Genomic DNA, 27,013 nt, shown 5'->3' on the forward strand with positions numbered 1-27,013 from the left:
GAATACATTGTACAGACAGCAGACATCTTGTGTCCAGAGATCAAAAGCAAATTTGAAAAAGTCAGTTTATCACGCAGGACTGTGACTCTCCGTGTGGAATTTTTGACCATGGAGTCCCTGAAAGGAACAACACGGGGAGAGGACTTGTATTACCAGGTATCTGCTGTCATCGAAAGAATGACGCTACCTCGGAGTAAACTTGTCAATGTCACAACGGATGGATCGCCAAATTTAACTGGAAAAAATGTTGGGCTGCTGAAAAGAATCCAGGATAAAGTGAAAGAGGAAAACCCTGTCCAGGATCTTATTTTCCTTCACTGTATCATCTTTCAGGAATCCCTGTATAAGTCTGTATTGCAGCTCATGTCGTGAATCCAGTCGTAAAACTTGTGAACTTTATACGAGCAAGGGGACTTCAGCACCGTCAGTTTATTACGTTCCTGGAGGAAACTGATGCGGATCATCAGGACTTCATGTACCACTCTCGTGTCTGCTGGTTAAGTTTGGGGAAAGAGTTACAACGAGTGTGGGAGCTGAAAGAGGACATCACATTTTTGGAGTTGATGGGGAAATCTGACGAATTCCCTGAGCTAAGTGACAAGAACTGGCTTAGTGACTTTGCGTTTGCTGTGGACATATTTTCACACATGAATGAGCTGAATGTCAAACTGCAGGGGAAAGATCAGTTCGTTCACGACATGTACAAACATGTGAAAGCCTTCAAATCCAAGCTCACTTTGTTCTCCGGACAAATTGCGAAGAAATCTTTCGCTCATTTCCCCACACTTGCCATGCAGGAAGAGGCACCGCGAAACGCAAAAAAATACAGCAAATCACTTGAGGACCTGCATGAAGAATTCTGCCGTAGGTTCTCTGATTTCGAAAACATTGAACAGTCACTTCAGCTGGTGTCCTGTCCCCTGTCACAAGACCCTGAAACAGCACCACAGGAGCTGCAGTTGGAACTGATAGATCTTCAGTCTGACTCCGTCCTAAAGGAGAAGTTAAAGTGAATGACCTTTATGCTTCACTTAACAGAGCCACGTTTCCAAACCTCCGGAGGACTGCACAGAAGATACTGACTTTGTTTGGCTCGACTTATGTGTGTGAGCAGACAATCAGTGTCATGAACGCCAACAAAGCCCGTCACAGATCAAAGTTAACGGATCAGTACCTCAGATCTATCCTGAGAATTGCCACAACCAAAATAACTCCATACTTGGATGCACTGGCAAAAATGGGAGATCAACAACACTGTTCCCACTGAAACTGAAAGTGATTATGTGTTGCTGCAACGAGGTTGGAGCCAACTCTCCGACACACAGCCTGCGTGGCTGCTCTAACCTGTTAATGTAGATAATAAAGAAGTTCAAGTGATGTAATTGGTTTGGCGCAGGCCTCAGATGTTTTCATGATGTTTCATCATGTTACGACATGTTTTTGTATTGTTCATGTTCGTGCAATTTGTTAAATTGCCTTACAAATAAATGCTTTGCTACCTGTTAAAGGCCAAATCCTTTTATGTAATGATTTTTACATGTCATTTATATTAGTCCACACAAACACTCCATCCATCTGTTCCTGGCCCGGCCCCTCTGTCAAATTTTAGAACCCATTGTGGCCCGCGAGTCAAAAAGTTTGCCCACCCCTGGGCTAGGTTGTGTGCAGTGAACCATTGTTGCACGGCGGTGGTACATTCCGAGAGCCTCTCGAATCCAGATGCATTGCTGGAATCGATGGCGGTGAATAGAATAGTGTCATCCGCGTATGAGTGATGCTTAACACCGAAGCTTGCGATGAGCCGGCCGATCGGGGAAGTGTAGGCTGTGAAGAGCAGGGGACCTAGTACAGAGCCCTAGGGAACCCCGCATAATGCTATTGTTTCAGGCGATGTGGACATGCCCACCCTGACTGAAGATTGCCGGTCAGAAAGGTACGAAACTATCCACTTGAGTGCTGAGCCACATATACCGAAGTCGGATTTCAGGAGGGAAGTAAGGAGCGAGTGGTTGATGGTGTCGAAGGCTGACGAAATGTCCAGACTTACAAGTGCAACAGTTGAGGCGTCAGTGGCTCTGGATGAAGAGGAAAGACCCCAGCTGGGCCCCAAAGTGAGAGGGCCAGGAGGTATGCAGTCAACAATGCTTGACTCAGGGAGGAGGACGCCCCTGCCATGCATAGTCCCATGGGATGTTGGCTACCAACAACAAGGCAACTCCTATGACTAATTGGGAATGGGACGCAAGCGTAGGATTGATCACCCTGTCGCTGGCCGCCTTTGGGGAGGGTGTATAGTATGAAAGGCCGAAACACCCTAGGAACCAAAGGGTCACTACTGACGATGCGCTCCCCAAATTTCACCAGGCTCACTGTTCATGAACTCTTGGAAGTGCTTGCACAAAGGATAGTAACATCTCATCCTGTGTTCTTTGGAATCAATGATCGTTAAAATGTCATCATGCACTCTAGTGAGTGCTGTTTCTGTGGAATAGTTTTGATGGTAACCTGACTGGAAGCAGCAGTATTTTGCGGAGGAGGTGATGTGTGGTTTTAGCAGGGCGAGGGCTAGTCGTTCAAGGAGTTCATCTTTTGGCAGTCTCTGGTCTAACACTGGTGAGACAAGGCCAATTATTTTCAAAGACAATGTGTATATTACCACAGCATGTTTGTTTCTTCATGTTTTGCCACAAGTATGTGTGGCTAATGCAGCCTTGATGCTTTGAAAAAGGTATCTTATTTGTTTTTTTATATCTTAACATTGGCAGTAAGGGTAAAACCTATTGTTATTTTTTTCATTTTGGATACTGGTTAAAAGGTTACATAGATAAGTACCATTTAATAAATAAAGGTTTTTTGGGTTAGATCGTGGAAGTATAAATGTGTCGTTAACCCGCCACCACCCGACGCAGCCAATTAGTAATGTGTGTCACGTAAACAAAACGTGCCAATCAATTCTGGCAAAATCGCCTGATGGTGCTGGATGTTATTACCAGCGAAACGTCGTACTTAAATTGTAAATGTGGATTTACTCTCCAACACACCAGTGGGCTGAAGTAGTAGCTAATTGATCTAACCCAAAAAAACCTCTTATGAATAATGTTAATTGCGAAAGCCTATGTGTCAAATAGATAAGTACCACATTGTGGGTAAGTGGACGTCGGTTATCGTATGGAGAAAGTCCCCGCCGACAGGAATGTGGCATTTCCACCCAATTCTCATGGGTAAAATGTATCAATTAGATGGGGTGTTGCGCTTGAAACTCAGTCAATCGTCATCACATTGATTCTTCAACTCACCCGGTGAGCTGACTGCAGCATTAATGATCTGCGTGTTAAACTGCTTGTACAATCAACAAATTAACTTAAAGGGTGTCACTCGTGATTGGGCCGGATCATTACGTGGCCTCCCTCAAAGTCCATTGTGAATCGGTACATTGCCTGCTGAGAAGCTGCTGTGTTAAATGAACGGGATTATTTCACGCCGCTTTGGCTCGGTTAATTTCATCATAGTAAAACCCTTGAATCCGTGTGAAATCATCGGAGTCTGATTCATCCGTGTTCAACTTGTGTTCGCGTGTGTGTTTCTGTGCTGTGTGGTGGTGGCAGTGTCAACTGAGGACCATATTAAGTTGGACTATTGCAAAGAACAGGTAAACTGAGATACACCCTTTTTAGAAATATCACAAATTAATTGTTGTCTGTGGTTGTCTCATGTACAGTAATGCCTCGATGTGTGTATAGTCAATACATGAAGTTTCGGGATAACAAACTTTTGATTTTTTTAAATAATTATTTTAAACAGAAAGCTAAAAATAATGTAAATAAATTCCCTTAAATGTACTATTTGGTTCTTTCGGTAAAGTCACGTAGGTAGAAAAAATAATAGATCACGACGTTTCGATCGCAACACAAGCAATCGTCATCGGGTGGGACAACCACAGCAAGGAAAAACTGCTGAAGTAGGCGAGAGATCTGCGGTGGCATGAGGTTATATAGGCCTCGGCAGTAGGGGGGGGGAGAGGAGGTGGGGGGAGAGAGGGGGCGGGGCAGAAAGTGGATCCTGCGTCAGCACTGGAGAGATCGGCTTGCTAGGGGGGGGAGAGAGAAGTTACCCCCGGGTGCTGCCACGGGGTCCACTTTCTGCCCCGCCTCCCCCCCCTTCTCTCTCCCCCCCCCTTCTCTCTCCCCCCCTGCAGCCGATCTCTCTAGTGCTGCCACGGTGGTCCACTTTCTGCCCCGCCCCCTCTCTCCCCCCCCCTACCGCCGAGGCCTATATAACCTCGTGCCACGGAAGATCTCTCGCCTACTTCAGCAGTTTTTTCTTGCTGTGGTTGTCCCACCTGATGACTATTGCTTGTGTTGCAATCGAACCGTCGTGATCTATTATTTTTTCTACCTACGTGACTTTACCGAAAGAACCAAAGAGTATGGATTCCTGCAGTCACGAAAACTTCAAACCCTTAAATGTATAATAAATCGATCTCCAGTACTATATATAAGAATAGCACTGATCGTTGCCCATGGTGCATTATGGTTGCACTTTTGGCTCCATTACAGTGCCAGATCAAACTCGTCCTCTGAAGAAGGGCTAGACTTATTAGTACCCTGGCTCTTTCTAAAGTGATGAACAATGCGCTCTCTCTTCATAGCAGAAATATGGTTAAGAAACGAGGGGGGATCATTCTTGAAATGTCCACTCACCTGAGACAGCACCACCAGGGTGAGGTCACAAACTGGCACGAAGGCAGCAGCTACAAGAAGGTCGTCAAACACTTGGAGGAGAAAGGAGTGTGTTTCGGCAGCTGTAATTGCGACTGAGCAGTCTTCTTTAGGATCCACTCCACTCACCCCACACGGGGAAAGAGCTAGAAACGGTGCTCTAACCATAGTCAGCCTCACTCCTTCCCGACTAGATCACCACGTCCAGAGGGATCACCATTACTGCGGTTGAAACAAAAATAAAAGTCGGATAATACAATTTTGGACCTGGACAACCCTAAAAGTGAACGCCTAGAACGCCGCACCGTAATCGTTACCAAGGAATTCTGACGACACAACATTGATGTGGCTGTCCTTAGTGAGACTCGGTGAGCAGGGGAGGGGCAGCTCAAGGAATAAGGAGATGGCTTCTCCCTCTTCTCAAAAGGCAGCCAGGAAGATCAATGGCGGCTGCACGGAGTTGGTTTTGCCATCAAGAACAAACTAATCAATCAGCTATGACGAGTTACCTATCGGAATCAGAGAGCACCTCGTGACTCTTCGTCTCGAACTGGTAGGGAGCCAATATGCCACTGTCATCAGCGCATATGCCACAACTCTTGACTTATGGTGAAACAAAGTATGCCAACCTTGATCAGGTCCTTTCTACCATTCCTGCGGGAGACAAACTTATTCTTCTCTGATTTTGATGCCAGAGTCGGGAGGGACTTAAGCTTCTGGAATGGAACCATCGGCAAGGAAGGAGTGGGAAAAGTCAATTCCAATGGCATTCTCATCTTGACGACATGCACAGAACATGGATTTATCATCACCAACACCCTGTATTGCCAGAAATACAACTACAAAACATCATGGCAATATCCACGATCTAAGCTTTCGCACTTTTTGCCACACCACGCAATCAGAAACGAACTTGGAATTTACCCCTCCCTTGATGAAGTTATGAAAGCCATCAAGCAGATGAAGAACAATTACAACTGGAACTGATGGAATCCCTGCTGAAATAAAAAAAAAAGGGGAGAGGAGCTGACATCATGGTTCCAAGTGCTCATCTTTAAGATTTGGAAATAATAGGAGATCCCTAACGACCTCAGGGATGCCATGATTGTGAAAATCTTTAATACATTAGATAAATCCGATTGTGGAAATTACAGTGGCATCACCTTGCTGTCCACTGCAGGAAAGATCATTGCAAGAACTCTGCAGAACCATGTTTTGCCACTTGCTAATGAACTCTTCCCAGAATCCCAATGTGGGTTCAGGCCATCCAGAGGCAAACTGACATGATCTTCACTGCCGAAAAAATGTCAGTAACAACACAAACCACTCTACATGGCCTTCTTTGACCTATGGAAAAGCCTTAGATTCTGTTTACCGAGAAGCAATGTGGAGTAGCCTTCCAAGGTATGGATGTCAACCAAATGTGTCACAATTTTTCACCTGCTGCATGGTGGTATGCAAGCAGTGATTTTTAGTAATGGATCCATCTCAGACCACTTTGAAGTTAAGACTGGAATCAAACAAGGCTGTCATCGCCCTAACACTCTTCTCAGTATTCCTTGCCATGATGCTACAGATAACTATTGGCAAGCTTCGAGCAGGGGTGGAGCTAAACTACCGAATGGAAGGTAAGCTGTTCAACATCAAACGACTTCGATGTAAAACTAAGACCATCCCAACAGCAGTTGTAGAGTTCCATTATACTGTGCGATGCTGTAGTGTGTGTCCATTCAAGCGGATCTTCAGGCAATCGTCAAAACTTTTACTCAGGCGAATGAGAAAATGGGACTGACGCTTAATATTGCAACGACTAAGGTCCTCCATCAACCAGTTCTCAATGAGCAGTCTCCAGCTCTGACTATACATCCACGGTGAGACTCTGTAAAATATTGAGCATTTGCCATACCTCCGAAGCCTTGTTTCACAGAATTCTGATGTCGATAAATAAATCCAAAATCGCCTGAAATGTGCAAGTTCAGCTTATGGTCGGCTGAGGAAAAGGGTGTTTGAGGAACGTGACATCAGGTCCAAAACTAAGATCATTATTTATCAAGCAAACATAATATCTACCTTACTTTACGGACCTTAGACATGGATAACATACAGTACCATCAACGCCGCCTGCGGAAGATCCTTAAAATCAGGTGGGAAGACCGACACACTAATATCAGCATCCTCTCGCAAACAAACACCTCGAGCATTGAGGCCATGATCATTCGACATCAGCTTCGCTGGGCCGGCCATGTCCGTATGCCCAACTCCATACTCCCGAAGCAAGTCTTCTACTCCCCAGCTTAGGGTGTGCATTCAAGAGGAGGGCTGAGAAAGTGCTTCAAGGATGTCCTTAAGGCCAACATAAAAAAGTGCACCATTGACACCAACTCATGGGAGACTCTTGCCCAGGATCACCTCAGATGGAGACAGAGTCTGTTTCAAGGATCCAAATATTTTGAAACACAACGGCGGACTCAGAAAGAGGAAAGCGTGAACGGCGGAATCAGCAACACTGCAGCCCGATTTACTAATCCAGCTCCACCCACTCTTTCTGGCCACATGTGCTCGAGCTGCAGCGGAATCTGTCAATCCCAGATCGGTCTCTTTAGCCATCTTCGTACCCACAGATAATCCAACTTTTCTAGGGAAGACAATCCTCGATTGTGAGGGATAGCCTATCATGATATGACTAAAATTATGCTTCTACACTATGTTTTTTATTTATGTCAGTTTATATTTTTTAATACTGTGCAGTGTAAATATAATATCAAGCTATGAAGTGTGTATAGTGTCAAATGGTAACTTATGAAGTCTGGGAACGAATCGTCATAATGCTAATGTAAAAAGTGAATCAATACACAAAGTTTAAATACACAAAATTAGCTCCAGGAACGCCTCTACTTCATATATCGAGGTATTATTGTATATATATATATTTTTTACAGAGCTGCTCAGTATGGGCCCATTGGCCCAAAAGACCAAGCGGCTAGTTGTAATAGATAAGTGTAACACCATAATAGAGATCTTGGAGTTAGATCGCGTAAATATAAATGTGCCGTCAAGCCTGCCACCACCCGACATGGCCAATTAGTAAGGTTTGTCACGTGAAGAAAACGTGACAATTTATTACGAGTTCAGCACACCGGTGAGCTGGAGAGTAAACCCACAATCCTTTGAAGGCTGGCACGGCACACGGAAGGGTGTGTTGCCAGCAACAAGCACGGCCACGTTTGTCTCCTGAGTGGTGATGTTTACACTTCGCGCCAGGTACTAATTTGAGGCAGAATCGACCTAGCGGAGTCCCAGGACCGGTTCAGATGGTCGTCACTGGTGTTGGCCATGAGCGGGAATCGAACTCGGGTTCGTAGCTGTCGCACATATCCACACTCACACATTAAGATGTTTGATGTCAGGGGTAACCATCAGGACGATGCCCCTGTGTCTCTCCTTCTCCTAGGTGCAGGCACTGCTGGACTTGGAGCTGATCTGGAATCTGTGCGAGGTTCTTTATGTCGAAGCAGCTCAAGGTGGGTGACCGTTTACCCCTCACGTCTCTATGGAAAAGTTATTAACACTGGGGTCCCTGATAATCCAAATGTTGAAGTCCCCACGTTGATTTGTGTAACCAGGCGAGAACTATAAAGGCCAGGATAGCTTTATTTGCAAGTGTGACCTGGGTCACCACAATTCCAATAACATTGACAAAGCAAAGTTCAACAATTAAGCATTTCGAAATTGGAGCAAAAAAACAGCCAAACAGAAATCAGAGCAAGACAACCAAGTAGAAATCAGAGTAAACTTTACTGCGGAACAGAAGTAATTGAAACAGTTGCCAAACATAATCAAGATTAACAATGTAAATGTCGTTTAACAAAAGTTGGCGTGAACTAACTATTCTTGAAAACGATTTATCGCTAAAATGAAGTTACAGATATATCGCAGTAGTTGTGATTATTGTGCTCTGTATGTGAACAGGCAGGAAAATGTGTCAGATGTGTTGGAAATGATGAAAAACATAAGAATAGGTTTTATCCTTTCTGGCAATAAATCAGGAGGTGTTAAGATGTTCAAACACCAAATAGGTAACTTTTGCAAGGCTCAAGTCTGCATTAAGCACACATACTTGTGGCAAAACATGCAAAGAAACATTCTGTGATAATATATGCATTGTTTTGTTGTGGCCTGACAAAAATGTCCCGTAGATATGACTGCTCGACCCGAGCTATAAGTGTTCTGGTACTTGTGTTGTCTTTTTACTGTTGTTTTCCTTTTGGAAATCTCTGGTCTAACACTGGTGGGATAAGGCCATGAAGAAGGCTGTCTCTGGTGTAATCCCATCAGGTCCCTTCTGATAAGTAGGATGGGGATGGTTTAGTTTTATTTGTATGTGTTTGGGCGATTTGTTTATCTTTCTTGTTCTTTGCACTATTATCATGTTTTTGTATTTGTGGTGACTTGTAGCGTTACTACCGTATGGGCCTACACGCACACACGCGTGATGTCACTACGCGGGGGAGTGTCACTACCACGCGGGTCCACACACACACACATGACGTCATCACGTCTGGATGCGGGAATGACGTCACGGCCAGTTCGGGGTGCCTGGAGGCCGTGGGTCAGTACCACAGGGATTGTGTGAAGCCGTAGCACTCTGGATGAATCCGGCTGGACACGTGACCGGATCAAGATGGGGGCCGGGGGCACCTTGGGGGCCACGTGGACAGGAGAAAAACCTTCTCGAGAGTTCTCGAAGGTGGGGGTGGCTGGGGTGTAGCCCGGACACGCCGAGGCGCATATAAGTGGCTTTCGCACCGGGTTCAAGGCTGCTTGGGTCCGGGATGAAGATGCCTCATGAAGACGCCTCGTGAAGAATAAGAGTCAAGCCTCAAGTCAGCATGGCCAACCAGTAGCCCTCCTGGATTGGCCACGCTATCCGTATCAGAGTGTCACTGTTAGCAAGTGACTGTGTGTTAGCGAGGATAGGTCGGTGGTCACCACCCTATGTTAGACTTACCAGTTGTGTTAATTTAGTGACATAGAACGGTCACTACTGTGTCGGCCCGTACGAAGGCTGGGGGCCCCAAGGGGGTGCCTGGGGGGTCACGTGGTGAAGGGATCCGGACCTTCCCAGAGGTGGGGGAAGTGAGGCGTGTCCTGGGAAGGGAGGCGTGGCCTGAAGAGAGCCAGCCACGCCGGGGCGGAGCCAGCCACGCCAAAGCAGATATAAGCGTGGTGTGAACGCAGAGCGAGGCTGTTGTACTGTGCTCCAAAGAGAAGACATCATCGGTCGTCAAGTCCCGAGTCGTCGTCCTGGGCCAGGCAGGCCGTTGCCTGCCTGGTCCAGTCTGTGTCACGTTCCAGAGTGTTAGTGAGTTGAGGAAGGTGGTCACCACCTCATGTACAGTGTTATATTACTTACCGTTAATAAATAGTGTTGCCTCCAAGTTGTGTGTGTGTGCACCTAATTCGAACCCACTACATTAACAATAAATAGTGTTGCCTCCAAAGTTCAGTGTGTGCGCCTCTTTCGAACCATTACATATTATTTGTTGTGATAACATTTGACTCACCCCTTACAGGACATCTGTGAACAAAAAGAGCTTCATAGCTTATCGAATTACATCAGTGTAAATAAATGTTCTGATAATTCATTGTAAATCGCGTCTCAAAACGCCGCTGCGGGATTTGTAATGCTGCGTGCAGTTTTATGCGTGGAGGTGCAGGAAACCACAGCCAAGTGGCGAGGACAACTGCTCTGGGCTTTACCTGCTAAAATAAAATAGTTTAGTTTCCTTTATTGCCCAAGCTCTGTCCTACATTTGGATGTTTGGCCAACTCTATTAACAGGTGTTTAAATATGTGGGAGGAAAACCAGAGTACCTGGAGAAACCCCAAGCAAGCGTACAGATGGATGAAAATGAACATTTGAGAACAAATGGGAATGATTCCACTTGCTGTACTGTCATTGTACCCTGGCGAACCGGGAGACAGCGGACTTTGATGTCTGCAGGAGGGTTAAGGCCTGGAGTTTCACGAGCGTCTGTGGTGTGCTGCATTGTAGCTGGCCTCCTGGTGCCCCTGCTGCTGGACTGGGTGCATCTGCACGGAAGCCACGTGGAGACACAGGCGCAGCTCGTGCTGAGCAGCAGCAGCCCAGGACAGCACCCTCAGTACTGGGACACGGTGAGCACGCCCCTGGCAGCACGCTCAGTACTGGGACACGGTGAACACGCCCTTGGAAGCACACTCAGTACTAGGACATGGTGAGCACGCCCCTGGCAGCACGCTCAGTACTGGGACATGGTGAGCACTGCCTGGCAGTATGCTCAGTACTGGGACACGGTGAACACGCCCTTGGCAGCACACTCAGTACTGGGACATGGTGAGCACGCCCCTGGCAGCACGCTCAGTACTGGCACACGGTGAACACACCCCTGGCAGCATGCTCAGTACTCGGACATGGTGAGTACACTGCTGGCAGCACGCTCAGTACTGGGACATGGTGAGTACACTCCTGGCAGCATGCTCACTACGAGGACACGGTGAGCACGCCCTTGGCAGCACGCTCACTACTAGGACATGGTGAGTACACTGCTGGCAGCGCGCTCAGTTCTGGGACATGGTGAGTACACTCCTGGCAGCATGCTCACTACGAGGACACGGTGAGCACGCCCTTGGCAGCACGCTCACTACTAGGACACGGTGAACACGCCCTTGGCAGCACGCTCGGTACTGACACACGGTGAAAAAGCCCCTGGCAGCACGCTCAGGACTAGGACACGGTGAGTACACTCCTGGAAGCATGCTCAATACTAGCACATGGTGAGCACACTCCTGGAAGCTCAACAACACTGGTAGGAGCCTGCTTGACTTATTTGCAGCCCATGGGCTTTTAATCACTATTACACTCTTCCGGCATCGGCGCATCCACGTGACATGGATGCGCAATGGGTCTTGGGAAGAATATCTGCTGAACTAGAGAGTCATGCGACAGCGGATGCTGTGTACCTTTATAGATTCTCGTTAACAGCACTTGCCCCAATAGTCTGTTTAAGGCTACGTGGGGGACCTTTGTCTAACCCTGTTGTTGATGCCGGGTGCAGGTGCTGGGCTTTGTGCTTCAGGGCCGCATAGGAGAGGCGCGACAACTGCTATCCCACACAGCCTCCTCTGTGCCCCCCGGCTCTCGGAGTCTGATTAAGCACATGGACACGTTGCTCAAACGGATGCCCTTCTATACGGTGCGTACACACACACTCGTACACACTGTGTGCATGATTTTATCTCCCTTGCCTGGTATACAAGAGGTCGTGGGTTCGATCCTGACCTTGATGCCCGCTATATATTTGGAGTTTGCGTGTCTCTCTCTCCCTCTGGTCGTGTGGATTTTTCTCTGAGTCCTCCGGTTTTTCCCTCCGCATTAATATAATCAACATGCGTTTAAGAATATTTGGCTGTTAAAAATTACCACATGATGATAAGCCACTTCGTTGAGCTATCATTTGTGGCCAGGTTGCCTCTGAAAAAGAGCGATATAGCTCAGTGGGCCTTATCCTGGTAAAATAAATAAAAAATGTTTAGTTTACAAGACAAAGACAAAGAGCCCCCTTATAGCCTCAACATACGTTTTGGGTTTACTCTTCAACACCGGTGTGCTGAACTCGTAATGAATTGGCATGTTTTGTTTACATGACAAACCTTACTTATTGGCGGTGTTGGGTGGTGGTGGGTTTAACGACACCTTGATATTTACGCGATCTAACCCAAAATTTTTCTATAGAATGTGTTAGCGGCGGTGTTGGTGGCGGTGTGTAGGAATGTGTGGTGGTGGTGCGTTGGAATGTGTGGTGGTGCGTGACCAGGCCTCGCAGTCCCTGGCCGAGTTCGACTTGAGGTGGAGACACTGGCAGGAGGAATGCCAGAGTGTGCTTCGGGAGGGAGCCTTTGCTTCTCACCAGCACCTGGAGCTCCTGTGCAAGGTGAGAGGGGAAATTCTCTCCGCTGGTTTTCACCCGAGGTCACCGTCTCAATGCGTCGCCCCTGGGTGGGATGGCGATACAGCAGCTGGATTAATTTCCATTGGAACAGGAATTGAGCGATGCCCGCCTCGCCGCTGTGGCGAAATGTTAACTACCTCGGCTGGTATACAGGAGGTCGTCGGTACGATCCCGACCCTGATGCATGTATATTCTGGAGTTTGCGTGTTTTCCCCGTGGTCGTGTGGATTTTTCGCCAGGTCATCTGTTTTTTTTCTCCACATTTAGAAACATACGTTTCGAGTATTTGGCTGCTATAAGTTTCCACATGATAAGCGACTCTTTGCGCTATCATTTGTGACCAGGCTGTTTCTGAAAAAGAGCTATATACCAGGTAAAAAAAAAGAAAGTTTAGTTTTAAATAGTTTAATAAGTAGGTGATTGAATGGGATTTGTCCAGACGTCCCAATATAGGACCGCAGAGATTGGGAAATTGGCATTCATAATGGCAATGGAGGTTATCATCAGATCCTCAAAATGGGTTGCTGGTGGACAGCGAGTCGACTCTGGTTTTCGCCTCCCTCCACTCAGAGCCTACATGGACGACATTACAACATTGACCACCACTGTCCCATGCACCAGGAGACTGCTCAGAAAACTCGAGGAGAACATCAGCTGGGCCCGTATGAAGATTAAACCATCCAAGTCACGCAGCATCTCGATTGTGAAGGGAGTACTCTGTGACCTGAAATTCTTCATCGGAGATGACCAAATCCCAACAGTGTCTGAGCAGCCGATAAAAAGCCTTGGAAGGTGGTATGATGCAAGCCTGAAGGACAAAGACCAGGTGCAACAGCTGCGCAAAGACATCAGTAGTAGCCTACAGTCCATCGACAACACCCAGCTACCTGGAAAGTTAAAGGCCTGGTGTCTGCAGTTTGGTCTCCTACCCCAGGTGTTGTGGCCCCTAGCAGTGTATGAGGTTCCAATCTCAACAGTGGAGAAGATGGAAAGAGGAGCCACGAGCTACTTAAAGAAGTGGCTCGGAGTTCCACGATGCCTTACCACCATAGGCCTCTATGGAGATGGTGTCCTTTGTCCGCGAAGGGGCTAAACCACCGAAGAACGGCTCTACACCATTAGAGCGAGACCAGCTGCGCTTGGCCCGCGACTGGAAAATGCTAGCTGACATTGGCCGGCAACTTGTGTTTCCTCCGGAGATCGCAACCACCACCCTAAGACCTGACATGGTGCTCTGGTCCCGTTCGCTCAAGAAGGTCTTCATCATTGAGCTCACAGTACCCTGGGAGGACTCAGTAGATGAGGCTTATGAGCGAAAACATCTGCGCTATGCCGATCTAGCTGCCGAAGCACGGCATCATGGCTGGAACACAGAAGTCCGACCAGTGGAGGTGGGCTGCAGAGGTTTTGTGGCAACATCTACAACCAGACTGCTTAGAGACCTGGGAATTAAGGGCCAGAGCCAGCGTTCGGCAATCAGAGCTGTATCGGAGGCGGCAAAAGGCAGCAGTCAGTGGCTCTGGATGAAGAGGAAAACCCCAGCTGGGCCCCAAAGTGAGAGGGCCAGGAGGTATGCAGTCAACAATGCTTGACTCAGGGAGGAGGACGCCCCTGCCATGCATAGTCCCATGGGATGTTGGCTATCAACAACAAGGCAACTCCTATGACTGATTGGGAATGGGACGCAAGCGTAGGATTGATCACCCTGTCGCTGGCTGCCTTTGGGGAGGGTGTATAGTATGAAAGGCCGAAACACCCTAGGAACCAAAGGGTCACTACTGACGATGCGCTCCCCAAATTTCACCAGGCTCACTGTTCATGAACTCTTGGAAGTGCTTGCACAAAGGATAGTAACATCTCATCCTGTGTTCTTTGGAATCTGAATTTGCATCCTGCGCCTTTGACATCTAAGGAAACTGTGCACATATACTAGTTTCTAACTAACTTGAAGAAAATCTTACTACCAATCGCACCTTTCAAGTAAATGAGCATACAATAAAATTGGCTTTCCTCCCACGCCTGTCGCACAATACCTCGCTGATCTCGTCAAGGAGCATAAACGATCATCACGCAAACTCCGTTCATCCTCGCAACAGTGGCTTTTGGCTTGCCATCGAACAAAGACGGTCACCGCATTGCCCTCTTTCAGATGCGCTTCAGTGGCCGTCTGGATCGCTCTTCTTTCTGCTATTCGAAAGCCGCTAGAGCTATGCACTTTTAAATCATCAATATTGAAAACTTATTTTTTTCTAACTTATTTTTGTGCTTAGTTTGTTGTCCTTCCCCCTCACCTCCGATTAGACGTTTGGCTATGTACGGTGTGAAAGAAGTTAAACATACGTACATACACATAAAAACTATGCAGTAGCAGCTCACACGTCCTTTGGACGTGACAGTCAGTCCGTCCTTCTAGACGTGACGTCCTGCCAAGCCAGCTGGCCAGCAAAACTAAGTTTGAATATTCTGGGAATGATAAGTTTCGAACACGACTTCAACTGATGTAATGTTAACTGATCAGCTATGTCCCTTAAGAATTTACTAAGATACAGGAGATACATTCCAGCACTCCAATTGTCCATATGTAAAGTCTTAATAACTCACAAATTTTATAATTCAATGAGGAAGAATAATACTAAATCATAGAGCAAAGTAAGTACAACATATATAAAAAATATATATTACATAAAACAATAAAATATCATATGTCATAGGTACTTATAGTTTTAATAGATATGTAGTGGTGGTATTGACGTGCGCCGACTGTGACAGTGATGGATCACGGGGCGGCGCGGGGTGCGGGGTTGGGCACGCGTTGTGGGCGTGGTGTGGACGCGCGCGCCGGGAGTGACAGATGACGGGGCGGCGCGGCGTGGGTGGTGAGGCACGATGAGATGTGGGAAAAGAGGATCGTAGCCAGCGCCCGGCGATTGGTCGAATAAGTGGGTGCTCGCAGCGACGTCCGCAGGTGGGGTATAAAGGGGGACGCGCGAGAGCACTCGGGGAGAGTTACCCAGTTGAAGACCCGAAGACGGAGCTGAAGACCTAGTGCCCCGAGACCCCTAGTCCCGCCGTCCTTGTGGGGACCGGGGCCCTGTGTGGCTCGGAGGCGAGGCTGTGGGACCCGGGGTCCGACGCCCCGTGGGTCGGGCTGGGGACCCACAGTCGAGACGGATACCCCGGGCAGGGAGTGTCCCGAGTAGCTCAGTGGCGTTAGTCGCCGAGTAGCCAAGTGGATGTTGGTCATCCGAGTAGCTCAGTGGGCGTTAGTCGCCGAGTAGCTAAGTGGGTGTTTGTCACCCGAGATACTAAGTGGATGTTGGTCATCCGAGTAGCTCAGTGGGCGTTAGTCGCCAAGTAGCTAAGTGGGTGTTTGTCACCCGAGATAGCTAAGTGGGTGTTTGTCACCCGAGATACAAAGTAGGTGTTAGTCACCTGTAAACGAGTTTGATAAAATAAAGAGTGTGTTACCCGTGAAGTCGTCTCCCGCCGAGTTACTACATTACAGATACATAAATATTTGTATGGGGTATATTTGCTCATGTTTACATGGGGGGCGATGTGGCTCAAGAGCGAGTCAAGATGGAGAGAGGCGAGCGGTGGAGTTATACGTGCGGTAATATGGGCGAATGACAACAACAAATAAAGGAGCATTGTACCTCTGCACCGCTTAAAGTAGTCCCTCCGCCACACGAGCAAGCGCGCTCAGCACACAAACGCAACTTAGTAGCGAGTGACTTACAAGTGGTAGTAGACGATTTTGTTGATGATGTTAAACTGATGACTTAAACTGATAGTGATGTCCCCTCAGTTTAACACATAGTAGTAGGAGGCTTTCGCTACCAACATGATCCATAAGAGGTTTTCTTTGGGTTAGATCACTGAAATATAAATGTGTTGCTAAAACCTCCACCACCCAACACAGCCAATAAGTAAGGTTTGCCATGTAAACAATAAATGCGAATTAGGTACTATTACAGCACTAATTTGTATGTTAAGAGAGTCAACCCACATTTACAATTCAAATACCATGATGTTTCACCGGTAATTACAACAACTAGCATCAGGCGAGAGCCAGAATTTTGAAGAAATCCTCCTCCGGTTTTGGCCAATCAGGTGTGAAGACCAGAGGTGGGGGGTCATTCATGTATTCATATAAATTACAATGGAGTAATAGGGTCACAAGTGTGACGACATCACATTTATCCCCCTCTATTTAAGACCGAAAAAGGAGGATTTTTCCACAGTTCTGGCTGTTGCCTGACGAGGTGCCGGCGGAACGATTCCCTCGTGCGGTTGTGCAGATCCTGGCCGGGGAGGAGGAGGCGCTGATGGAGAGCAGGGGCCTCGTGCGGTGGTATGGCTACATGGTGGCTCGCCTGCTCTACAGCCACCCCACGGCCAAGCCTTCTGAGCTGCAGCACTACGTACAGGTGCGCTTGCTGCAGCACCTCCGTTCATCCTACAAAGACAAAGATTCCCCCCTCCCCCCCCACCGTGTATCCTTAACAGATTGTAGGGGCCAATTGCTGTTAGCGGTGGTGGGTGGCCAGCACCAAGCCCGGCCGCTTTTCTCTCCCCAGTGGCAATGTTTACTACACACTGCACCGGGTACTCATTTGAGGTTGAGTCGACCTAGGGGAGGCCCAGGACCGGTTTATATAATCGCTATCACCGGTGGCCGTGAGTGGGAATTGAACTCAGGTCACCGGGTTCGTAGCACGGCACATTAACTGCTACAGTACCCCTCACAAATACAGACACACATAGACACAGATACAAAGACGTACAGAGATGCACAAAGTCACAGACACACAGAGATACATACACACACATAGACATAAACACACAGACACAGAGACACAAACTGAGATATACACACAGATTTAAGGCAAAAGTGAGTGCGTATATTGTAGTGCGCATTATAGATGTAGTGGGTATTGTAGTGTGTAGTATAGTTTATAATTTATACACAAGTGCGCACACACACATTGACCATCCCACGCAGCGCTCCGAGCCTTTCGCCCAATGGCGGTCCAACTCAGAGATGATTTCACGACAATGATGATTATATGACTATTATTGCCTTTGGTTTTTAACCAGGAGAGTCTCTCTGAGTGATGACTCTTTGTTTTGGAGGGAGTCCTGCCAATTGTTCACAGTCGGAGGCGATCTTTGCTATGTTGCTGGGTATTCCCTCATTATTCGCAAAGGGATACGTTCTGGAGATGCTCGTGAAGAGTAAATTTCATGGATAATGATATTGCCGTATGCGCGACGTCTGCAGATGCTTCTAAAGCTTCGAGAAGTTATCTCTCTCTATCTCATCATTTGATCTTCTCATCACTTTATCTCTCATCACTTTATCTCTTAAAACTTCATCTCATTACTTTAACTCTCTTTCTCTCTCGATGGAGAAGTCGCGCAGAGTTGCAGATGCGATTAGCGCATAGCAGGTTTGGAATAACGAGCGAATCCTGTGTGGAATTGAGGGAGGTTTTGTCACATTACTAATACAGGTTTCCTTTGATATATGAAAGGGGTGTGTTCTTCAAAAATACACACAGTTAAATGATTTTTTTTAAGTCGGAACGGCTTTTCCTATTAATTAAATACAAAAAGTAGGTATTGTTTCGAGCAGTAATTCCAACTCTGCTAACCTCACAATACAAAAATAATAATAAAGAACATAATACATTTTGACTTAAAACTTTCGTGACTGCAGGAATTCATATTCTTTGGTTCAGTCGGTAAAGTCACATAGAAAGAAAATAAATTTAATATTAGAATACGACGTTTTGATTGTAACACAAGCAACCGTCATCAGGTAGAACTAAATTTGAGAGAGAAACAAAACACAGACACGGAGACACACAGACAGACACATAAGCAGAGATAGACAACACAGAGACACACAGAGAGAGACACAACATAGACACACAGAGACACAATGCCTCTGTGTCGAGGCCTTAAATAGAGAGAGAGGGGGGGACAGAGAGAGAGGTGGGTCTGCTGGAGCAGCTGTTGGAGCAGACAAATTAGCATGTCAATGAAAGACGGATAGATGACGCAGCCCTCCCGGGTGGCCTCTTATTTGATGATCTCACGACTTGTGGCGTAGTGAAATTTTGTTTACGGGGAGAATCCGATTTAATCAATCGAAAACTGTCCATAGAGTTAGTTTCCCCAACCAAAAAGATTTCCAAAATCATGAACAAACACAAGATCCAGGTCCGATTTAACACAGTACATAAAATTTGTGATCTGATCCCATCTGTGAAGGACAAGATTTCCGACATGCAATATCCCGGCGTCGACAAACTAAGTTGTATCTGCAGCAGCAGTTACATTGGGGAAACTAATTAATTTAATATAACAGAAATAACTACCCTTTTTAGGGTACTCACCAAAAGATCTCCTGCATGTTGGAGTGACTGGCGATGCGATGTGTACGCATTACTGCTGGACTGGATAGGGACACCGTGACACTGTTACGGATAGATGACGCAGCCCTCCCGGGTGGCCTCTTGTTTGATGATCTCACGACTTGTGGCGTAGTGAAATTTCGTTTACGGGGAGAATCTGATTTAGTCAATCGACAAGTGTCCATAGAGGAGGATTATCTCCAAAATTCTGGCTGTAATGGTGATGCTGAGGAATAGAGGGCATGCGCCGGGAGATCAGGGTTTTGACGGTGCGGCCTGGCGCAGGCGGCCTGCTGTGTGTATGGGAACGACGCGGCCTCCTCCCCGCTCGACCAGCTCCTGCAGGTCGTGTTCGACATGAACCTACACCAGCTGCTCAAGGATTGCAGGCGAGGAACCTTACTCTCACTCGCTCGCTCACTCACTCACCTTACAGGGAACTCGCTCACAAACTCACAGGGAACTCACTCATTTGCAGTGAACTCACTCACTGACAAGAACTCACTCACAGGAAACTCTCACCCTCACAGGGAACTCAATCATAGGGAACTCACTCACAGGGAACTCGCTCACAGGCAACTCACTCACAGGGAACTCATTCACTCACAGGGAACTCACTCACTCACAGGCAACTCACTCACAGGGAACTCATTCACTGACAGGCAACTCACTCACAGGGAACTCATTCACAGGGATCTCACTCACAGGGAACTCACTCATTTGCAGTGAACTCACTCACTGACAGGAACTCACTCACAGGAAACTCTCACCCTCACAGGGAACTCAATCATAGGGAACTCACTCACAGGGAACTCGCTCACAGGCAACTCACTCACAGGGAACTCATTCACTCACAGGGAACTCACTCACAGGGAACTCATTCACTCACAGGGAACTCATTCACTCACAGGGAACTCATTCACAGGGAACTCACTCACAGGGAACTCACTCATAGGGAACTCATTCACTCACAGGGAACTCATTCACAGGGAACTCACTCACAGGGAACTCACTCACAGGGAACTCATACGGAACTCACTCACAGGCAACTCACTCAGAGGGAACTCATTCACTCACAGGGAACTCACTCACAGGGAACTCATTCACTCACAGGGAACTCATTCACTCACAGGGAACTCATTCACAGGGAACTCACTCACAGGGAACTCACTCATAGGGAACTCATTCACTCACAGGGAACTCATTCACAGGGAACTCACTCACTCACAGGGAACTCACTCACTTACAGGGAACTCATTTACTCACAGGGAACTCACTCACAGGGAACTCATTCACTCACAGGGAACTCATTCACAGGGAACTCACTCACTCACTCACAGGGAACTCATTCACTCACAGGGAACTCACTCACAGGGAACTCACTCACTCACAGGGAACTCACTTACTCACTCACAGGGAACTCACTCACTCACTGACAGGGAACTCACTCACAGGGAACGCACAGGGAACTCACTCACTCACAGGGAACTCACTCACAGGGAACTCACTCACAGGGAACTCATTCATAGGGAACTCACTCACTCACAGGGAACTCACTCACTCACACGGAACTCACTCACTCACAGGGAACTCACTCACAGGGAACTCACTCACTCACAGGGAACTCACTCACAGGGAACTCACTCACAGGGAACTCACTCACTCACAGGGAACTCATTCACTCACAGGGAACTCACTCACAGGGAACTCACTCACTCACAGGGAACTCACTTACTCACAGGGAACTCACTCACTCACAGGCAACTCACTCACTGACAGGGAACTCACTCACAGGGAACGCACAGGGAACTCACTCACTCACAGGGAACTCACTCACAGGGAACTCATTCATAGGGAACTCACTCACTCACTCACAGGGAACTCACTCACTCACAGGGAACTCACTCACTCACAGGGAACTCACTCACAGGGAACGCACTCACTCACAGGGAACTCACTCACTCACAGGGAACTCACTCACAGGGAACTCACTCACAGGGAACTCACTCACTCACAGGGAACTCACTCACTCACAGGAAACTCACTCACTCACAGGGAACTCACTCACAGGGAACTCACTCACAGGGAACTCACGCACAGGGAACTCACTCACAGGGAACTCATTCACTCACAGGGAACTCACTCACAGGGAACTCACTCACAGGGAACTCATTGACAGGGAAATCACTCACTCACAGGGAACTCACTCACAGGGAACTCACTCACTCACAGGGAACTCACTCACAGGTAACTCACTCACAGGGAACTCACTCACAGGCAACTCACTCACAGGGAACTCACTCACAGGGAACTCACTCACAGGGAACTCACTCACAGGGAACTCATTCACTCACAGGGAACTCATTCACAGGGAACTCACTCACAGGGAACTCATTCACTCACAGGGAACTCACTCACATGGAACTCACTCACTCACAGGGGACTCACTTACTCACAAGGAACTCACTCACAGGGAACTCACTCACTCACAGGCAACTCGCTCACTGACAGGGAACTCACTCACAGGGAAAGCACAGGGAACTCACTCACTCACAGGGAACTCACTCACAGGGAACTCATTCATAGGGAACTCACTCACTCACTCACAGGGAACTCACTCACTCACAGGGAACTCACTCACTCACAGGGAACTCACTCACTCACAGGGAACTCACTCACTCACAGGGAACTCACTCACTCACATGGAACTCACTCACAGGAAACTCACTCACTCACAGGGAACTCACTCACAGGGAACTCACTCACAGGGAACTCACTCACAGGGAACTCATTCACTCACAGGGAACTCACTCACAGGGAACTCATTGACAGGGAAATCACTCACTCACAGGGAACTCGCTCACAGGGAACTCACTCACAGGAAACTCACTCACAGGTAACTCACTCACAGGGAACTCACTCACAGGAAACTCACTCACAGGGAACTCACTCACAGGGAACTCACTCACAGGGAACTCATTCACTCACAGGGAACTCACTCACAGGGAACTCATTGACAGGGAACTCACTCACTCACAGGGAACTCACTCACAGGGAACTCACTCACAGGGAACTCACTCACAGGGAACTCACTCACAGGAAACTCACTCACAGGGAACTCACTCACAGGGAACTCACTCACAGGGAACTCACTCACAGGGAACTCACTCACAGGGAACTCATTCACTCACAGGGAACTCACTCACAGGGAACTCATTGACAGGGAACTCACTCACTCACAGGGAACTCACTCACAGGGAACTCACTCACTCACAGGGAACTCAATCACAGGGAACTCACTCACAGGGAACTCATTCACAGGGAACTCGCTCACAGGGAACTCGCTCACAGGGAACTCACTCACAGGGAACTTACTTACTCACGGGAAACTCACTCACAGGGAACTCACTCAGGGAACTCACTCACAAGGAACTCACTCATGGGGAACTCACTCACAGGGAACTCACTCACAGGGAACTCATTCACTCACAGGGAACTCATTCACTCACAGGGAACTCACTCACAGGGAACTCACTCACTCACAGGGAACTCACTCACTCACAGGGAACTCACTCACTCACAGGGAACTCATTCACTCACAGGGAACTCACTCACAGGGAACTCACTCACAGGGAACTCCCTCACAGGAAACTCACTCACAGGGAACTCACTCACAGGGAACTCATTCACTCACAGGGAACTCACTCACATAGAACTCACTCACTCACAGGGAACTCACTTACTCACAAGGAACTCACTCACAGGGAACTCACTCACTCACAGGCAACTCGCTCACTGACAGGGAACTCACTCACTCACAGGGAACTCACTCACAGGGAACTCATTCATAGGGAACTCACTCACTCACAGGGAACTCACTCACTCACAGGGAACTCACTCACTCACAGGGAACTCACTCACAGGGAACTCACTCACTCACTCACAGGGAACTCACTCACTCACAGGGAACTCACTCACAGGGAACTCACTCACTCACAGGGAACTCACTCACTCACAGGAAACTCACTCACTCACAGGGAACTCACTCACAGGGAACTCACTCACAGGGAACTCACTCACAGGGAACTCATTCACTCACAGGGAACTCACTCACAGGGAACTCATTGACAGGGAAATCACTCACTCACAGGGAACTCGCTCACAGGGAACTCACTCACAGGGAACTCACTCACTCACAGGAAACTCACTCACAGGTAACTCACTCACAGGGAACTCACTCACAGGAAACTCACTCACAGGGAACTCACTCACAGGGAACTCACTCACAGGGAACTCATTCACAGGGAACTCACTCACTCACAGGGAACTCACTCACTCACAGGGAACTCACTCACAGGGAACTCACTCACAGGGAACTCACTCACAGGGAACTCACTCACAGGGAACTCACTCACAGGGAACTCATTCACTCACAGGGAACTCACTCACAGGGAACTCATTGACAGGTAACTCACTCACAGGGAACTCACTCACAGGAAACTCACTCACAGGGAACTCACTCACAGGGAACTCACTCACAGGGAACTCACTCACAGGGAACTCATTCATAGGGAACTCACTCACTCACAGGGAACTCACTCACTCACAGGGAACTCACTCACAGGGAACTCACTCACTCACAGGGAACTAACTCACTCACTCACAGGGAACTCACTCACAGGGAACTCACTCACTCACAGGGAACTCACTCACTCACAGGAAACTCACTCACTCACAGGGAACTCACTCACAGGGAACTCACTCACAGGGAACTCACTCACAGGGAACTCACTCACAGGGAACTCATTCACTCACAGGGAACTCACTCACAGGGGACTCATTGACAGGGAAATCACTCACTCACAGGGAACTCGCTCACAGGGAACTCACTCACAGGGAACTCACTCACTCACAGGAAACTCACTCACAGGTAACTCACTCACAGGGAACTCACTCACAGGAAACTCACTCACAGGGAACTCACTCACAGGGAACTCACTCACAGGGAACTCATTGACAGTGAACTCACTCACTCACAGGGAACTCACTCACAGGGAACTCACTCACAGGGAACTCACTCACAGGGAACTCATTCACAGGGAACTCGCTCACAGGGAACTCACTCACAGGGAACTTACTTACTCACGGGGAACTCACTCACAGGGAACTTACTTACTCACGGGGAACTCACTCACAGGGAATGCACTTACTCATGGGGAACTCACTCACAGGGAACTCACTCACAGGGAACTCATTCACTCACAGGGAACTCATTCACTCACAGGGAACTCACTCATAGGGAACTCACTCACAGGGAAATCACTCACTCACAAGGGAACTCACTCACAGGGAACTCACTCACAGGAAACTCACTCACAGGGAACTCATCCACTCACAGGGAACTCATTCACTTACAGAGAACTCACTCACAGGGAACTCACTCACTCACAGGGAACTCACTCACAGGGAACTCACAGGGAACTCATTGACAGGGAACTCACTCACAGGGAACTCGCTCACAGGGAACTCACTCACAGGGAACTTATTCACTCACAGGGAACTCATTGACGGGGAACTCACTCACTCACAGGGAACTCACTCACAGGGAACTCACTCACTCACAGGGAACTCACTCACTCACAGGGAACTCACTCACTCACAGGGAACTCATTCACTCACAGGGAACTCACTCACAGGGAACTCACTCACTCACAGGGAACTCACTCACTCACAGGGAACTCATTCACTCACAGGGAACTCACTCACAGGGAACTCACTCACTCACAGGGAACTCATTGACGGGGAACTCACTCACTCACAGGGAACTCACTCACAGGAACTCACTCACTCACAGGGAACTCACTCACAGGGAACTCATTCACAGGGAACTCGCTCACAGGGAACTCGCTCACAGGGAACTCACTCACAGGGAACTTACTTACTCACGGGAAACTCACTCACATGGAACTCACTCACAGGGAACTCACTCACAAGGAACTCACTTACTCATGGGGAACTCACTCACAGGGAACTCACTCACAGGGAACTCATTCACTCACAGGGAACTCATTCACTCACAGGGAACTCACTCACAGGGAACTCACTCACAGGAAACTCACTCACAGGGAACTCATCCACTCACAGGGAACTCATTCACTTACTGAGAACTCACTCACAGGGAACTCACTCACTCACAGGGAACTCACTCACAGGGAACTCACTCACAGGGAACTCATTCACTCACAGGGAACTTGCTCACAGGGAACTCACTCACAGGGAACTCATTCACTCACAGGGAACTCATTCACAGTGAATTCGCTCACAGGAAACTCACTCACAGGGAACTCACTCACTCACAGGGAACTCACTCACTCACAGGGAACTCACTCACAGGGAACTCACTCACTCACAGGAAACTCACTCACTCACAGGGAACTCACTCACAGGGAACTCATTCACTCACAGGGAACTCACTCACAGGGAACTCATTGACAGGGAAATCACTCGCTCACAGGGAACTCACTCACAGGGAATTCACTCACTCACAGGGAATTCACTCACTCACAGGTAACTCACTCACAGGGAACTCACTCACAGGGAACTCACTCACAGGGAACTCACTCACAGGGAACTCATTCACTCACAGGGAACTCACTCACAGGGAACTCATTGACAGGGAACTCACTCACTCACAGGGAACTCACTCACTCACAGGGAACTCACTCACAGGGAACTCACTCACATGGAACTCATTCACAGGGAACTCGCTCACAGGGAACTCGCTCACAGGGAACTCACTCACAGGGAACTCACTTACTCATGGGGAACTCACTCACAGGGAACTCACTCACAGGGAACTCACTCACAGGGAACTCATTCATAGTGAACTCACTCACTCACAGGGAACTCACTCACTCACAGGGAACTCACTCACAGGGAACTCACTCACAGGGAACTCACTCACTCACAGGGAACTCACTCACTCACAGGGAACTCACTCACTCACAGGGAACTCACTCACTCACAGGGAACTCACTCACAGGGAACTCACTCACAGGGAACTCACTCACTCACAGGGAACTCACTCACTCACAGTGAACTCACTCACTCACAGGGAACTCACTTACTCACAGTGAACTCACTCACTCACAGGAAACTCACTCACTCACAGGGAACTCACTCCCAGGGAACTCACTCACAGGGAACTCACTCACAGGGAACTCACTCACAGGGACCTCATTGACAGGGAAATCACTCACTCACAGGGAACTCGCTCACAGGGAACTCACTCACTCACAGGGAACTCACTCACTCACAGGGAACTCACTCACTCACAGGGAACTCACTCACAGGGAGCTCACTCACTCACAGGGAACTCACTCACTCACAGGGAACTCACTCACAGGGAACTCACTCACTCACAGGGAACTCACTCACTCACAGGGAACTCACTCACAGGGAACTCACTCACTCACAGGGAACTCACTCACTCACAGGGAACTCACTCACTCACAGTGAACTCACTCACTCACAGGAAACTCACTCACTCACAGGGAACTCACTCCCAGGGAACTCACTCACAGGGAACTCACTCACAGGGAACTCACTCACAGGGAACTCATTCACTCACAGGGAACTCACTCACAGGGACCTCATTGACAGGGAAATCACTCACTCACAGGGAACTCGCTCACAGGGAACTCACTCACTCACAGGGAACTCACTCACAGGGAACTCACTCACTCACAGGGAACTCACTCACTCACAGGGAACTCACTCACAGGGAACTCACTCACTCACAGGCAACTCACTCACTCACAGGGAACTCACTCACAGGGAACTCATTCACTCACAGGGAACTCACTCACAGGGACCTCATTGA

The 27,013-nt window shown here is 48.3% G+C and overlaps 1 protein-coding gene and 1 non-coding gene across 5 annotated transcripts in view; both read left to right on the forward strand.

The window, feature by feature from the left end:
• Positions 1–27,013, forward strand: part of NUP85 (nucleoporin 85) — a 94,571-nt gene that overhangs the window by 25,069 nt on the left and 42,489 nt on the right. For all 4 annotated transcript variants that reach the window (XM_078618582.1, XM_078618583.1, XM_078618585.1 and 1 more), the window contains 7 exons: positions 3,606–3,649; positions 8,170–8,239; positions 10,774–10,895; positions 11,816–11,953; positions 12,575–12,691; positions 17,011–17,139; positions 19,417–19,520. In XM_078618582.1, the coding sequence (XP_078474708.1) occupies positions 3,606–3,649; positions 8,170–8,239; positions 10,774–10,895; positions 11,816–11,953; positions 12,575–12,691; positions 17,011–17,139; positions 19,417–19,520 (724 nt within the window). The remainder of the gene's footprint in view (positions 1–3,605; positions 3,650–8,169; positions 8,240–10,773; positions 10,896–11,815; positions 11,954–12,574; positions 12,692–17,010; positions 17,140–19,416; positions 19,521–27,013) is intronic.
• Positions 4,502–4,632, forward strand: LOC144736035 (small nucleolar RNA SNORA35). The gene has a single exon (XR_013588719.1). It is a non-coding gene; the product is annotated as a small nucleolar RNA SNORA35 (small nucleolar RNA).

The sequence above is a fragment of the Lampetra planeri genome, chromosome 58 (assembly GCF_965212315.1).
Source record: "Lampetra planeri chromosome 58, kcLamPlan1.2.h2, whole genome shotgun sequence".
Classification (NCBI taxonomy): Eukaryota; Metazoa; Chordata; class Hyperoartia; order Petromyzontiformes; family Petromyzontidae; genus Lampetra; species Lampetra planeri.